Source organism: Tribolium madens, unplaced genomic scaffold (genome assembly GCF_015345945.1).
Source record: "Tribolium madens isolate multiple individuals breed KSU strain unplaced genomic scaffold, Tmad_KSU_1.1 Scaffold_91;HRSCAF=231;Tcas5.2_LG7, whole genome shotgun sequence".
NCBI classification, from domain to species: domain Eukaryota; kingdom Metazoa; phylum Arthropoda; class Insecta; order Coleoptera; family Tenebrionidae; genus Tribolium; species Tribolium madens.
In genome coordinates, this window is record NW_025401063.1 from 18,591,894 (window position 1) to 18,608,697 (window position 16,804).

At 30.7% G+C, this 16,804-nt stretch overlaps 1 protein-coding gene across 1 annotated transcript in view; it reads left to right on the top strand.

The window, feature by feature from the left end:
• Positions 1–13,486, top strand: part of LOC123010623 — a 67,173-nt gene extending 53,687 nt beyond the window's left edge. Inside the window, exons 2-6 of the mRNA XM_044407657.1 lie at positions 2,429–2,640; positions 6,041–6,207; positions 6,260–6,496; positions 10,067–10,214; positions 12,737–13,486. Coding sequence (XP_044263592.1) covers positions 2,429–2,640; positions 6,041–6,207; positions 6,260–6,496; positions 10,067–10,214; positions 12,737–13,111 — 1,139 coding nt within the window. The 3' untranslated portion in view covers positions 13,112–13,486. The remainder of the gene's footprint in view (positions 1–2,428; positions 2,641–6,040; positions 6,208–6,259; positions 6,497–10,066; positions 10,215–12,736) is intronic.
• Positions 13,487–16,804: the final 3,318 nt, after the last annotated feature.

Here is a 16,804-nt window from a genome sequence, read left to right on the forward strand (position 1 = left end):
TTAGACTATTTTTGGAATGATGGTCACAATGTTTCAATAAAAAAGGACGCGCCTGTTTCAATCGTGGGCGCCTTTTTTTCATCACCCTGTATATTTGTAACAAATTATTATAATACATTTTTAGCAAAAAATTATCTTTGATTTTTGTTCTCAGTTGGCCATGAATAAATCTTGTTTCTTCAACTAAAAGGATTTAAACTATTCAACCAATGTTACTAATGAAAGAGTTTTCTAAGTACTAAATAATGAAAAAAAATGCAAAATAAATTGTAAATCAACTTATTGGCGACTAATAACATTTTTTTCTTGTTTTTAAACAAGCTAACATTACTATTGTAACTTCTAGTGATACATAGGGTGTTGTAAAAAAAGCGCTTTAATTCTTCAATAATAGTAGATTATGTTATTAGGAGTAAAAGTGATTGTTTATGTGGCGAAGCTGAACGTTCATTTTGCCGGCAAGGAATGGTTGACAATATTTTACGCAACATATTCTTTTGCGAGGCATTGTAATGCTTGAAATGCAAAATTCAAATTTTCAACTCAAATTTCAAATAATTTACGACGTTTGGCGCGTAATTTGGTAACTATGGGAACAAGAAAAGTCTTCAGAAGAAACTAACAGATGGCGATACATTAGAGTACGGTGTCAGAACCACTTTTTTGCCACCAGCAGCCGGGTGAAGGAAAACTTCCTTCATTAATCAAGGAAGCTGTGGTCAAAATTTATGAAAATTTTTGTTACATGAATCCACAGAATAGTGCATTATGACACGTGTTTTATAAGAAGCGCAGCAAGGAGTGTTATAAAGCAGTGAGTGCAGTGAGGAACGGAGTGAGGCAAATGGATTCAGCTGAGCCACATAAACTCACTTTTACTCCAAATAACATATACTATTTTATCTGCAAACGATTCAGATGGAACGAAAAGAGCAACACACCAATAATCAAGTAAATCACCTCAATAATCAGGATGCTTTGCAATAAAATCGTAACAAACGTCACGCGTCAGTTTCGGAATTTGTGTTGAGATTTCGAAAGTGTTGATTAATTTGACTGGTGAATAACTGGTGTAGTTTATGTCGAATGCTGATAATCTAGCTTGTACCTCTCCAGAAAATGCTGAAAAAGCGAAAGAGACAAGAAAGAGACAACAGTGATAAATGCAAAAGTAAATGTCAAGTAAAAGTGAAAACGCCTAGGCGTAAAAACAGTGTTTTTACTCCATGTCTGAAAAGTAAAACTTTTACCTGTGTCATTTAGTCATAAAAGTGGTCACTTTTGTGACGTTTGCGGATAAAGTATATTTTATATGACACAAAAATGACGATTCAAATACCCAAATTCCGTCTATGTGGAACGTTATCCTACCTCCATTAGATCATCAAAAAAATGTTTTTCTAATTGTGTTGACTGTAGACACATTTGTTTTTCCTATTTTTGGATTTTGTTCTAAGTCGCTCGCATATTTGTTCAATACTTCTAACGTATCTTATTTTTTAAATTTTTATAATTTAAAATAATAATTAATTAAATAAAATTATTATTATAAATATAATAATAATCTATATTTTCATCTATTTTACACAAAACTCTTATTGATTATTATTTACACATTGGGAGTGAAATAGTTTTTCCATGGCCAACTATTATCAAACAAAATATGTATTTCACTTTTTAAGTATAATTATAAAAAAATATTCTGTTACAAATATATATTTTTTAGATCAGAAAAAAATAAGCTTTTTAAAATTGCCAAAGCCGCCTATGATTTCTATTTAAAAAATTACAAGTTTATCTTATTGCGTCTAAACCAATAACTGAAAAAAAAAGTTAACTACATTATTAAATTCTACATAAAAAAGTGCCTGTATAATGTCTTTATTTCAAATCTGTGTAAGGAAGATATGAATTTTTTTAGGTTTCGCTAAAATGTCAATTTTTGGCTATAAGTCGAAAACAAAAGACAATAGAGGGATGCGGTTTTAACCAATATTATTTTCCCAAAAGATGAGCCCCAGAATGTATTACTCGTTTTTAGCTAAATCTCTTAGTTTCGGAGATTTCCTATTCGGACATCCAAAGTGCAGCACCCTGTACATTGTTGTTGTATAAAATGAATTAAAACAAAATATTGTTACAAAATTTTGTTCTAGTTGTTTTAAGATTAAAATTATAAAAATAGCCAAAGACAAAAATATGAATAACTTGATCAACTTTCACTGGTGCAAAATATTAACTTTCACAATCAAGCATTTTTAACGTTTTAATAATAAAATTTCCTTCCAGATATTTTTCTTTAATTATTGCTCTCAAACTTCTATTTTCTTTGAATTATTTCGTTTGAGAGGATGTTCCAATTTCCGCAATTTTTCTTATACTAACGCAAATAAATCATTCCGCTTCTAAAAGGTTCCTTTTGTTGCAGTGACTCCAAAAGTAAAATGCACTCCCGAGCTGATGAGGGTGGAGATTCCCATTTCGTCGTCAACGAAGCGCGTCTACCTGGGCAGTTTACGGGACTACCCCGACCCCGCCTGCAGGCCCTACACGGACCCCTCGGGAACTCTGGCGGTGTTGGAGCTCAACCTGACTGATGTTTATCGATGTGCCGTCACCAGAGTCGTCAACAAGCAGACGGTACACTTTTTTCAATTAATCAATATCTCCACCTGCCGTCTCCCTTAAAGTCCTATTATTCCTGGCGCGTTGCTTTGCTTCCGAGATTTATATGCACAGGAGGAAATTGCTTTCATGTATCTATTTTTGTTTCTGCATTACCATTAGACTTGTTTCTGGAAGTTTTTTTTCTATTAAAACATTAGTAAGCTCTACCGTGAGAACGATAATCCTTTTATAGGGTTTAAGCGCGATCTGAAGAGAGCTTTATTTAATTTCGAGATAAAATTATTGTTGAGCTAATCCTGGCGACGGCGAAATACCGACGTTTTATCCATTAATAAAGAAGTTTTAAAAGGATTGACTGAAATGGAGGAACGACATTGAAGTGAAAGCTCAAAATTTATTGGAAATTAACTTTGAAACTAGCCGATTATAAAGTTCTGCTTTAGTGGAAGAACTATCTAAGAATAAAGCATTGCCAATTAAGCTCATAGTCACATCGGATGCATTATGAAAATTTAAAGTCTACTAAATTTATTTATTACAACATAATTTAATTAAAAAAAAAACAACTCAGATAATCTATATATAGGGTATTCCATTTTTATTGTTACAAATTTAACCAGGTGATAGAATATTCAATTTTAAGATAAAAGTTTCCTTTAAACATTTATCGAAAAATTTTATGTAAGGGAACCACATCCCCTGAAAAGGGTGCATCTTTTAATGGATTTTTTCAATATTTCAGAAACCACGTAGATAAAATTACAAAATTTCGTACAACTTTTATACACCCAAATGAATTCAAAGATAAAATGTCGAAATTTTTACTCAGGGTCGTCCTAAAGTGACCTAACTATTTTGACGTTGGTTATTGCTTCTTCACTTTCAGCTGCAAAATTCTAAATTTTATAGTTTTTCACAAAAAGAGCTCTCTTGCGTTTTTTTGATAAAACTTACCGTTTTTGAGTAAAATCAGTTTACAATTTATCTTACAGACCATAAAGAGGATAAAAATTAAAAATTAAATTTGTTTCACCGTTTAAGAGACCCTCGATTAAAAATTTCGACAACTGATCTTTAAATTCGTTCAGGTGTTTAAAAGTAATCAGATGTACCAACTCTTGTAATTTTATCTATTCTGCAATACTGTGAAAACCCCATTAAAAACGCATCTCTTTCAGAGGGTGTAGCTCGCTTACGTAACATTTTCATAGGAAACTTTTGTCTTAAAATTGAATATTCTATCACCTGTTTAAGTTTGTAACAATAAAAACGAAACACCCTGTATATAAAAGAGTTACTTGACTGACTAACAGACAACGCACAGCCTAAACCTCTGAAGCTAGAAATATGAAATTTGGCAGATATATTCCTTAGAAGGTGTAGAGGTCCGCTAAGAAAGGATTTAAAAAAAATCAACCTCTAAGGGGGTTAAATGGGGTTTAAACGTTTAAACAAAGATAGAAACAAAAAAATTAGAAGATATGTTCCTTAGCGGTTGTGATGGTGCACTAAGACGAGATTTTTCAAAAGTAATTAGTAAAAATTTATTTACTCTGTTAGAAAAGGGGGTGAAACGGGTTATATAAGTTTAAAAGAAAATAGAAATATTAAATTTAGAAGATATGTTTCTTATCAATTGTAAATGTGCACTAGGACAAGATTTTTTTTTAATAATAAGTAAAAACTTATTTACCTCCTTAGAAATGGGAGTGGGGTATACACTTTTAATCAAAAATAAAAACATGAAATTTGGACAATATGTTCTTTAGAGTGTGTAGAGGTTCGTTAAGGAAGGATTTTTTATAATCAATCTATAAGGGGATGAAATGGGGTGTAAACATCTTCGTTTAAACGAAGATAAAAATATAAACTTTGGGAAACACACTTAAACGAAGATAGAAACATAAAATTTGGAAGATATGTTCTTTGGCGGTTGTAAAGGTGCACTAAGACGAGATTTTTATAAATCAGTTTTAAAGGGGGTTAAATGAGGTGTACATGTTTAAACGAAGATAGAAACATGAAATTTGGAGAATATTTTTCTTAGAGAGTAGAGAAGGCACTTATCAAAAACCAACCTATAACGGTATAAAATTAGGTGCAAACATTTAAACAAAAATATAAATATAAAATTTAAAATTTTGAGATTTGAGGGTGTAGAAATGCACTAAGAAGACACTTTTTGAAAATTCGACGAGGTGAAGCGTTTATAACGTACTTTCGTCTTTGTTTTAAAAATCGGGATTCTGATGCTTTCACGTTGTTTTGAGTTGGTGAATCAAGAAAAAATAGATAAACAGACTAACTTCACATTTCTTCTTTAAAAAACAACAAAAATTTATATCGAAAATCTACGTGGACGAAGTCACGGATGCAAGCTAGTAAACTTATTAATGTCCAACTTCCACAGTTCATTATATCAAGCAAGATTCTTCACTTGGATCGAAAATTGCGACAAAACTAACTGTTATAAAATTTAGAATAGTGTTATACAGAGTGTCTCAGTATCTTCTTTGGAGAAGACGGAAGTTTTTAATTTTCATAAGAATAGACAATGGCTACATGAACACTTTATTTCTAATTATTTTTTTTATTTTGTATTAATTCATTTGTATTTGTTTGTATTAAAAATAAATACGGAGGTGTCATCCGCTTGTTCAGCGACTTTAAACCATTTTATTAATTTTGAGTTTTAACTTGATAAAAATTGCATTTCAATTAGGCGTCTTAAAATGGATTTAGACTTTTTAGTACTTTGCAAAGAGTAATGTTATTGAATTATTCAACTTAATAGCAGTTTCAGCACACTTAATTCTTAGTTAAAGTTTTAGTCAGTTCTAAGCTGTACACACAAGAATATTAAAGTGCATTTAATATTAATGATTCTCCGTTCTGGACTCTAATCTATTCAACTCCATCAGTAATCCAACAGTGTTTCTGTTTAATTCAATAAACTATCTAAAATTAGTATCAATCCGGATTGAATTCTTGTCAGATTTATCTTTTTCACTCGTAAAACGATAAATAATTAAAGCGGAAAAACCGTTTCACATATTAAATTTGTTCTGCAAATCCCTCATGCAAGTTTGCTAGAGCATCTAATTGAATCAAGGCGTTTGGTCCACTGGCTATACCATTTGAAAGCTTTTCACTGCTGAAAATAATTTCACTGAACGTCCAAATTCTTTTAACTTGTGATTCACACTTCATGTTTTACTAAATTGGTTTTACTAATTTTTCAAGCGTCACTAAAACGTTGATAAATTTACACCTACACGTCGTGTTGTTAGTTTTTCTTTTAATCTTTTTAATTTTTCTTTACGTATTTCCTCGTGAAAAGCTTTCTGAAAATTGATTACGTGTTTTGACGTCGAGAATGGGAAAATTAATGTTAAGTTTCGCTTCCTTCCAGGGCAAGCAAATTTATTACCAAACATTAGTGATAGAATCCTTGGAAAATGTGGAAGGAGTGTCGAAAGAGATCCAGGAAACCCTCCACGTAAAGTGTTCCTTATTTTCCTCAAGGAATCATTCGATAACCCGACGAGACGTGCTACCTGCGGGATTCCAAGAAGCCGAGTAAGCCCTCAGTACAAATTAATTTTTTTTATCAAATAACAATGATTTTTAGGGACGCCGACTTACAATTTATGAATATATCCGAATCTCGAGCTCCCGACCCGATCTTGGGAGTGGGAGTGCGCCAAGCCGGGAAATTGGTTACAGGAGAATTGAACGTTTCTCCGGGAACTCCTCTCCAAATGGAGATTTTCCTGGATAAAGCCTCTGCACCTATTTATGGTCTCTTAGTCACACATATGCAAGTCACCGACACGAATGTCCAAGAAGAAACAATTATCTACAATGGGTGAGTAATTAGAGTGGGTTGTGACCTCTACCCATATGGGCAGATGAGGTTTTTGACTCGCTCTTTACTTTTACTGTCTCGTAAACAAATTTCAAGACTATTTGTTAAGTTATTTTTGCTTGATTTTGATAGTTTTTCGTTAATTGTATCACCCGCTGGGATTTAAAGGAGTGCGTGAGAAACTCAAATAAAGTATCCTCGAGTTATTTTTATGCTTGTTGAACCACCCACACACCAAATTTCGATAACAAAATAAATTTGCAGGAAAAGTGAAGATTTAATCTAGTTGAATGATAATTTTAATGATACTTTTTTTATAATTAAAAATAGTAACTAAAGAAAATGTAACAAAATATAATTTTGTTTGGTTACATGTTTTTTATAGTTATAAACACGAGACAATATGTACACAACATGAAGCAAATACCTACACGTGCAAATTAACGCAACAAGAATATGCAAGTGCTTTATAAACAGAAAATTGCAAAGTTGTTTTTCAAACATACAGGATGCGCCAGAACTCGCGCCCCAGAGAAAAGGTAAGATACCAGGAACATGAAAAAAATTTTATCTATAAAAATTTCGAAGTTATGAGAGTTTAAATTATGCACTTTGACTATTTATTTTTGTTGGAAAAATAATTTTCCAAGTTTTTATCTATACACTATTAAAAGAGGTAACAAGGAAGCTGTATCCTAAATTGTAACTCTGTTCAGTGTTGTTTGTGGCTTTCATTGGCAAAGTTTTGTACCTTTACTAAATAATTGTAAAAAAACATATACAAGATCATCAGTATCATTAAATAGACATAAAAAAATGTCAAATGTCAAAAAATAAATGTCAAATTTTTTTCCATGTTCCTGGTATCTTATCTTACTTGAAATGGTGAAAAGTGGGGAAGAAATTATTGCTATACTTTTTTTATAAAGAGACTTTATTATAAAATTTTCTATTCTCAGAAAGTTGTTTTTAGGTTTTTAAAACCATTGAGCATTTTTCTATAATTTGTAGCAACGTAAGCAATTACAAAAAGTGGATTAAGTAGCGATGGAGGTTTGTTGAAATCATGGGCGCAAGGTAAAAAAAAATTGTAATAACAATAACTCTTGATAATATTTGGAATTTCGTATTTATTTTAATCTTTTTTAGTAACCTTGCATTCTTTCGTTTTTAATGTCAAAGATGTCTTAATTTTTTTATTTTCCACTGCGAAAAAATAGATCAAGTTTATCATTTATGTTATTCTATTTTGTTTTTCCATTTTTCAAATAAATTCAAAATTAAGTTTTTTAGTGAAAAACTCCTTGAAAAAAAGTGTCTAATTATCTCAAAAACTTCAAAATGACAAAATATTTTACAAAAACCTTTTACTATTCCAAAAAATTTAGTACCCCAATGAAAAATGGTCATAATTAGATTTAAAAAAATCCATTTTAAAGCTTAAAGTTTCTGGTCTTGAAATCTTTTGGCAAAAAATGTTCTGAGCTACGGTTATTACGTAATCCTAAGAAATAGCGCTAGAAAAAAATGTTTTCTTTTATTCTTTTTTTTTGGTCCACGGAATTGCGGAAAATTTTGTTAATTAAATCAATACATGAGCCGGATAACTCGTTCCTTCAGTTTTAATTTGTTTTTTTTATGTTTTCTTTACGTCGATTTGTCGCTGAGATATTTGACTTTTAATAAAAAAGGATTTTTTGTCTTTGATCATCGATATCTCAATAACCAATGACCGCACAGACAATGTAAGAACAGTTTCAAAAACTGGAATAAATGTTCTGCAAGATGTTTTTACGATTTTTTGAAAAACAAATATACTTGCAATATTGACTTAAAAAAAAGATTAAAATCACTTTTTTGTTGTTGTTGTAAAGTTACCGTGTATTCACAAATATTGATGGGGAGACTAAATATGTCATAAGGTTTTTTTATAGTCTAAAGCACGCCCAATAACTAAACTGTTTTCTCGGACCGATTGATCAAATTTTTTCGCCTTTTTCTACAATTTTTCATGTTAAATTTGAAAAAAAAAAATTCGAAAAAACCAATACTGACTAATTTTTAAAACCATTTATTTAGCTTTTGCATACCTTAATTAATTGCATTAATGAAAAGTTGATACCCCCCAAGCTGTATTCAGCACTAGATTTACGAACATAAATGCAAATTTTTAAAAAGTAATTTTTTTATTGTATACGATTTGTTTTTCAAATTTAACGGTGGTGTATTATTTTTAAAATCTCACCAACTTGAAGAATTTTGCATTTTTGAACATGTACTCTTTTCTTTACACTTTTTATTGCATATGTTATTTATTGATTCTTTTCTTTTGCACTAAATAGGTAATATAATGATATAGGATGTAATTTTGATAGTGATTATCGTATATTTGCTGATGATCTTAAGATATTTAGAAAGGTTTCGGAATCTCGTGACATGTCTGTACTACAATCTGATTTAAATAAGTTACAAGACTGTTGTGCAAATAACAAAATGTTTTTAAATGTTGAAAAGTGTCAGTCTATTGTTTTCAGCAGGAAAATCTCTCCAACCCTACCGAATTATTTTATTAATAGTACAAAAATTACAGTAAAACAGTCTGTGAGAGATTTAGGTATATTACTTGATAGTAAATTAACTTTTATTCAACACCTTGAATTTATCATTTGTAGAGCTAATAAGGCACTTGGCTGCATGCTGTCGTGAGTTTAGAAATTTTAATTCCATCAAAATTCTATTTGTTTTACATGTACGTTCTATCCTCAAATATGGTTCGATAATATGGAATCCGCATTACAAAATTCATGTTGGTAGGCTTGAAGCAATACAGTTTAAGTTTTTTAAATATATAAAATGGTTGCTGCCTTATTATGTGCAAGATAATTACAATATTTCATTAAATTATATGTGTCTTTCTACACTTGAAATTAGAAGAAGATATCAGGCTTTATGTTTTGCTTATAAACTTTTAAATAATTTGATTAATGATACTTCAATACTAAATTTAATTAATTTTCACGTTCCACAGTATAATAGTAGATCTAACCAATTATTCAAAATTTCGTTTTCACACAATAATTATCTGTTTAATTCTCCTCTAAATGATCTTTTAAGAATTTGTAACATGTACAGTGTCAAGTTGGACTTTTTTAATTTTAAATCCTTTAATAGCTTTAAGCGTTTCTAAATATTTTCTAAATATTCAATACAATAAATTCAGAGAAGAAGAAATCGTTTTTTTGCGTAATTGTTCTCAAGTCCGGCAAGTCAGTTTTTTGCTTATGTACCCACTGAAAGACGGCGCCCGTGGTTCAAATAGCAGCTAAAATTGTTGAAAAAAAAACATAAACGAGTGGGAAAATTTTCGGTACTTTATGCAGTTAATTTCCTTTTTACATATCTTGTATTTAATTCGAGTCAATTTATAGTTGCTGTTTTGTTTACCTTTTTGCTACTATTATTTACCTTTCTTGTCAAATTTCGCATAGCCTCACTCCCAATCGGTCTAATTCTCGAACTTACCCAATTAATAACAAACTCATTCTAACTTCGCTTGTTATAATTTTTCAGGTGTTCCGTCGATCCGTATTTATTCGAAAACTTCAACACAGTGGACGGTGACTTTCTAGCCGCCAAATTTCGAGCTTTCAAATTTCCCGAATCGACTTATGTCCAGTTTAAAGGAACGGTCAACGTCTGTCTCGACAAGTGCAAAGGGGTAAGAGTAAATTTTAATTACGCCTACCCAGAAGTTTAAATCCATCTGAATATTCATAAATACACAAGTAATATTGTAGGCCACTAGTTGTTTTATTGTAGCTCACATGAATATTCAAACCTGAACCAAACTTTATCATACGACCTCCTATTAGTGTTTATATTCACTCTGAAACAATTTCACTTATACGAGAATTCAATTTTTGGTGTAATAAAACTTGTTTTAATTAAACTTTCCGATACAACAACCGATTAAAATGTTCATGCGAAAAGCTACAAGGTGTAAAAGTGACGTTGCGGTTTAAATGAACGAACTTTGTTGGGGATTTGGCGAACGTGAACAAAACTATTTCTCCAACTTCGCTGCACCTATTCCACAGGTTTGGCTAAATGAAAATCTTTCGTTTATAAACAATGACTTCACTTTTAAAAACTACAGAAAATTGTCGTAACTATTCTTACAACTGTGGATAAGGTAAATTATGATTATTTCTACTTAGATCTTTTTAAATTCTTTCCACGTTTTCAGATTGCATTTTTGTTAATAAACTATTTTTGCTAAAGATAGCTAAACCAAAAAAAAATGTGGCAACTTGTCAATCAAAATAGACCAGAATAAATTAAATAATTATTTCGTAAGTGTTGCACAAAAAGTCGTCATCACATAATTGCTGTATGTATGTACAGACTTGTAGATGTTGATGTAGATCCTATCAACCTAATGTGTAATGTAAATCCGATAAGAAATTATTTTGAATTTTCTACAGTCTCGTGCATTGAAGTCAGAGATGCTACAGCAAATTTGAAAAATACAAACAGTAGAGATGTGTATGGAATAAAAACCACAGTTGTAAAGGCTGTTATTGATAACTTAGTATCTCCTTTAACCAAGCTAATAAACCATTGCATAAATCAAAAAACATTTAAAGTTTAAAGTTGTCTACGGTTATCCCAATATTTAAGAAAAGTGATACAAATGATCCAGGAAATTACCGCCCAATTTCCTTGTTACAAAGATTTCCTAAAATTTTTGAAAGACTATTGTTTAATCAAATTATTAAACATTTAAATTTAAATAACATATTAGCTAATAACCAGTTTGGATTTTGCTAAGGCAAAAATACATCTAATGCCATAAACAAACTCGTAGAATATATAATCGCTTTTTTTTAAACAAGGCATCTTTTACTCAGCTGATTTAAGTAAAACAAATCTAATTTGTCAGTTGATGAGCGAGTTCTCTTATGGAAACTCTAGGATTTTCTTCGAATGATAAGAGAACATTCAGATTTCTATTTCCTTGTTCTTCACAAAGAACCACGGGTTTTTTAGTTTTAAGAAGCGAACCTATTTGTCTCAGTTGTGTTTCAATTCGACTAAATTTTCAACGATTTGGGTAAATTCTATTCGAGTATTTTTCTCTATACGGTCTTTTAGCTTCCGCTCTATTTTTATTGCACTTAAAAAACACTTCAAGCTTATCTACCAATTCGTCGTAATTAATATCATTCATTATTAAAGATCTCAATAAGATTTATTCACAAATTAGGCTTTGTCAAACTAACAATTAAACGGTATCCAAGCATATTGCTTTTTGAATAAATACCTTGGCAAGTAAAATCCGCCTACGTTGCAAAATTTGCAATAAAATTTAAAAATTTAAATTGTTTTCTGAGTGCATTATGTAAAGTAAAATGTAATAAATAGTGGTTTACCGTATTTTTCATGCCAATTATTATTGTTTTGAGCAAAAAACATAGGTGTTCCATTTGAAAAACTAAATTTGGTAGCATTTCCGGCTACACCGGATGTGCCAAAAAAATTTGATGCATTTACTAAGAAAACGAGAAATGAATAGTATTATTTGAAAATATAGTTTTTGAAAAAAAAAGGGAAGTTTAGGTGTTATCTGCGGGGCGACTTGGACCGAACACCCTGTATATGTATACTTTGTTTATTTGACATGTGCAAAACCTGTATGGTGTTCGCATTAATAAAGATATGTTATGTTATGTTAAGGATGTTTGTCAGCATCGCACAAGGAAAATGTTTCTTTGTTATTTGTGAAAACGGCTAAATCTGCACGATGTGTTGAAACTTTTCCCGAAAAAGAAATCTGTTTTATGCGCTACAAACGTCGTCGAGGTTACACAAGGATTCGGCTTAAGAGTTATTGATGTCAGAAGACACAAACTTATTGGATAAAAAAACAAAAAGCTTAAGTCTGATTTCCAAACTTTCAAATAGTTCTAATTTGCTCTAAATTGTACGATAAATTTCTATTCGATGAGTCAATTACTGTTATTGTAAAACTTTTTTGATACAATTTCGTTTTAAAAGTTTCGTTATATTGTGTATAAGAGGAGAAATATGAAGTTGTTTCATTGTATGAAAGTAAATTGAAAATAATATTTCATCTTATTACTACTTGCTACACCCATCTAACTCGAAGGAAACTCATTTTTTCGACTTATTTTCTTTATGTACTCAGCTTTTTAGTTCTGAAGTTTATTTCTGTTCCAGGTGGAGTGCAGCGACGGCCAAATCGGCTACGGGAGAAAGAGACGAGCCATTTCCTCAAATCCCAGCAGTCCTAACGGCTTATTCGAAATAACCATCACGTCGTTCATAAAAGTCGATTATGAAGAGGGATCAGAAAACTTGAAAGACCTAATCGAAAACCAGACAGTGATGTACAATAACAAGATGCTGATAGTTGGCAATCAAATGACGGATAATCGGAGGTTTTATAAAACCGTCGATGACAACAACTTAAAAAGCTTAGAGAGCAAAGAAGAGCGCTCTTATACTTCCATTGTGGCCGAGAATTCCTCGTCGGCGCGCAATTTCGATCTAGCTCTAATTTCGCTTTTAGTTTTATTCAGATTGTTCTTGTAAATAGGTGCAGAAACGAATTGGAATAATTGCGATGTAAATATGTCTGTGATAAAAACATTCTTCATATAGGATCATCTGCACAGTGATTGTCAGCGAAATTACGAGAGGATTTGTAAAAATGCAATACTAATTTAATTACTGCCAGCTTAATTTAATTAACATGACGGCCATTAATTTTATCAAGACGAAATCAACGATTCGTGAGAAAGTTGCATGTAATTATATTTTCGAACATAAAATTTATTACGTGCAAATACCGAGAATTTTTAATGAACCAGCTTCTAAAATATTGAGTCTTAACTGTAATAACAACTATTTTTAAATTAATATTAATTATTTAACTAGTCTGTATTTTGAATAAATTCTCTAATTTTACTGTCGTCTTGTTTTATTTCCTGTCGTTAATTAAAACATAAATTAGGATTTGAAAGAGTACATAAAAATCAATTGAACAGTTCATTAGTTCGCTACTTCTTTAAAAATTATAAAATTAAAACACCGTATTTTAAAAAAAAGTAAAAAGCATGAAAGCTGAGTTTTTAAAAGCATTTTTGAAAACTAAATAAAAGTATCTATAACTTTTTTCTACTAAAAACAAGACAAAACTTAAACTTGCTACTTAAATTTAGTGAGAAGACTGGTTCCAATCCAGTGCTAGATTTCATTTTAGACAAACCAAAACTTGTAGTATGAACTTCTTGAAGGTAAATTTAATAACTGGTAAACTCGCGTTCTTTCTGAAATTACAAGAGACGCTTCAGGAAATTAAGTCGTTTTGTATGATTAGAGTTGTAAGTTTGAAGTTTTTCCTGTTTTTACAATGTGATGTTTTAAATTGCGCCAGATTGAAACTTTTAAAAAACTTACTCAAATGGAATTATACAGTAAAACAACCCCTTTTTGTCAGGTAAATGAGTAAATACTAAACTAATTAAAATTGAATTTGATAAATCTTTGAGATAATTTTGTTAAAAACAGTACTACTTTTCATATAAGAGAAGAGAAGAGAGAAGAGTTTTGTTTTGAAATATAAAAGACATGAGTTTACTTCCTTGTTAAAACAAAGCTTGATTCATTTACCTAAGTCAGTTAGATCTAAAAGTATTTTAGTGCTTCTCTACTTCAAATATTTGATGTAAATACATAAAAATTATATTTAATAATATTTTTATTTATGTAAAATAAAAAGAAAATAATTTTAATAAAAATTCGGTATTTTACAAAAAAAAAGTAACGTATTCACTCCCATAGCTTTTGAGTGCTGAAAGTATGTTATCACAAGTGCATCCCAAATCAGGACACGACTTCTATCCTCGAATAAATTGCAATTTAAAATTCCGCATTTTATCTACAAATGGAATGAATTTAATTAAAGAAGCGCATGTTGGTTCAAACTAAAACAAAATTTAGCAAACTGCAATTTATTTGAGTAAAACGGACATAATTTAGGTGAGTTTTCCGGTGTCTAGTTAAACCGGCTTCTTTTTGGACTTCACCCAAAAATGCAATTAGGCTATGGAACCATTTGAATAGCAATAGGAGAGAATTCACAAGAATGAATTTTTTAAAACAATTTTCCTCACATGTGCCAATTGACTTCGTGATGAGCGGATTATGTTAATTTTGCCGTTCCGATGCTGATGTTTTATCTTAGCAATGACTAGTTTCAGCTGTTCCAGGAAATTTTATTTCTCGGAAAAAATCCACTTGAAAATTGAGAGAATAAAGTTCTGAAAGTAAGTGATGTCAAAGAGCTTTAAGTGCTTTTTGCAAAAAATTAAAATGCATGAAAAATTGAGCTTTATTATTAACATTGTTAAATGTCTATTGTTACTTAGAAATTAAGTTAGGTGGTTCACTTTTACTTTTTTGTGTATACAATTTTAATTTAATTTTTATTATATTAAGGAGGTGAACTTTTGTAACGTAATTAACTTCTCTTTTTTGTTGTCAGCTCGACACAATAATAATTTTTCGTGCATTTAAATTGTCGCTTTCCATGAAGGTAATTTGACAGCTTTGCGTTGTGTTTATTGAAATATTTAGATAAATATCATCAAAGCTCGCTTTCATTTTGTGCTTTATACCCGTTTGATATTTCGTCAATTCTTGCTCTTTTGTGTGACGTATTTTCAAGAAAATATTAATTAAGACAAGTGATGATATGTCTGCTTGGCTTATTCTAAATATATTCTCTCTGATACAATAGAAGTAATAAAGCATTTTCTAAAAATAATAAAATTATTGAGTCGAGAAAAGTGTGATACACATCCTTCAAACTCAAAATTTAGTTTGCAAAACTTTGTTTTCCTGAACTCGTTTTCACCCCATAATTAAATCCTGTCAACATTGAATTTAAAATTACAATTTACCTCAGTTAAAAATTGGGGAGTTCGGAATTGGCAAATTTTACTTCCGGATTTCCATAGTGAAACTTCCACTCTTTGTGGGAGTGTTCGGAATATTTTATTTGTGGATTAATTCTCTGCTACAAGCCGCCAATAAATTACTTTTATCGCTGATTGAAATCTCTCATTTAAAAAGGAAAATCGATTATTGAAACCGGAAAATAGGACGTTTCAGCGATTTTATCCGTCGGTTAGTGCGTTGAACCGGGCAATGAGCGAGTCCTTTTATCCTTCGGACAATCTGTTTATCTTTCGTACTTTGTTTGAGCTGCACCTTTTAATTAATGTCCTCACTAACTAGCACCCTATTTTATTTACCGGAAATTGTTTGCTTCACAGGATTTTCTTCCCTGTTTCGTCTCCTCGGACTAATCCAGAGAGAGAATCATTCCTTATGGAGTATAATACAAATTAGATAGGTAAGTCGACGATTAAATTACTCGGTTAATGAGCCAATCTGGAGAGATTAATACCTTCGTTAATGCTGTTTACCCTAGCTTTAATGCTCCCATTGAAAACGGGTTTTTGAAATTTCAATTTCAATTCCTGAAATTTTTGCAGTTGCTTTTAGTGAAAAACTGCAACCACAAATGGCAAACTACAAAAAAGCAGTCGCATTAGCAAAAGTGGCAATAAGGCATTGACACACATCAACCCAAACGTAATGCGAGTTTAAATGCTTCCACATTTATTTTACGTTAGTTGTATACTTTTCTATTAGAATTCCTAACGTTTATTGTGAGAGAACTAAATAAATTTAAAGTTTCACTTGTCTGGTAAAATCCTTTTTTTTAACTAACAATAACACAGGGCGACAAAAAAAAGTCATGTCGTGACAACTTGACAAATTTTATATCATTTTGTTTGTCTCAGTAAGACAAATCAAATACACTAGAAAAATTTGAAAAAGTTCACACACTTTCATAATTTTTTTCTAATTTAAATGAATTTAAAATACTTTAACTTTAAAAAATCATTACTCAATAACTATTAGGCCGATTTCCTTCAAATAAAGACCATTTTAAAGGTATGGACTTGCCCTTTAGAATGATATGCAATTTGAAATTGAATATTGGCAAACTTTTCTTTGAACAGTGTTCGAAAAGTTCGAAGTAAATCGAAGTAATTTAAAAAAAAACCGTACGAGTAAATCACCATCGTGTAGAGCATCTTTTTAAGATATGATTTTTTGAATTTAGGGTTTGCTATTCAGGTTTTGCGCCATATAGGAGAAATGCATGTTAATCTTACTTAAAAACACATTTTTATAAAAGTATTTGTTTGA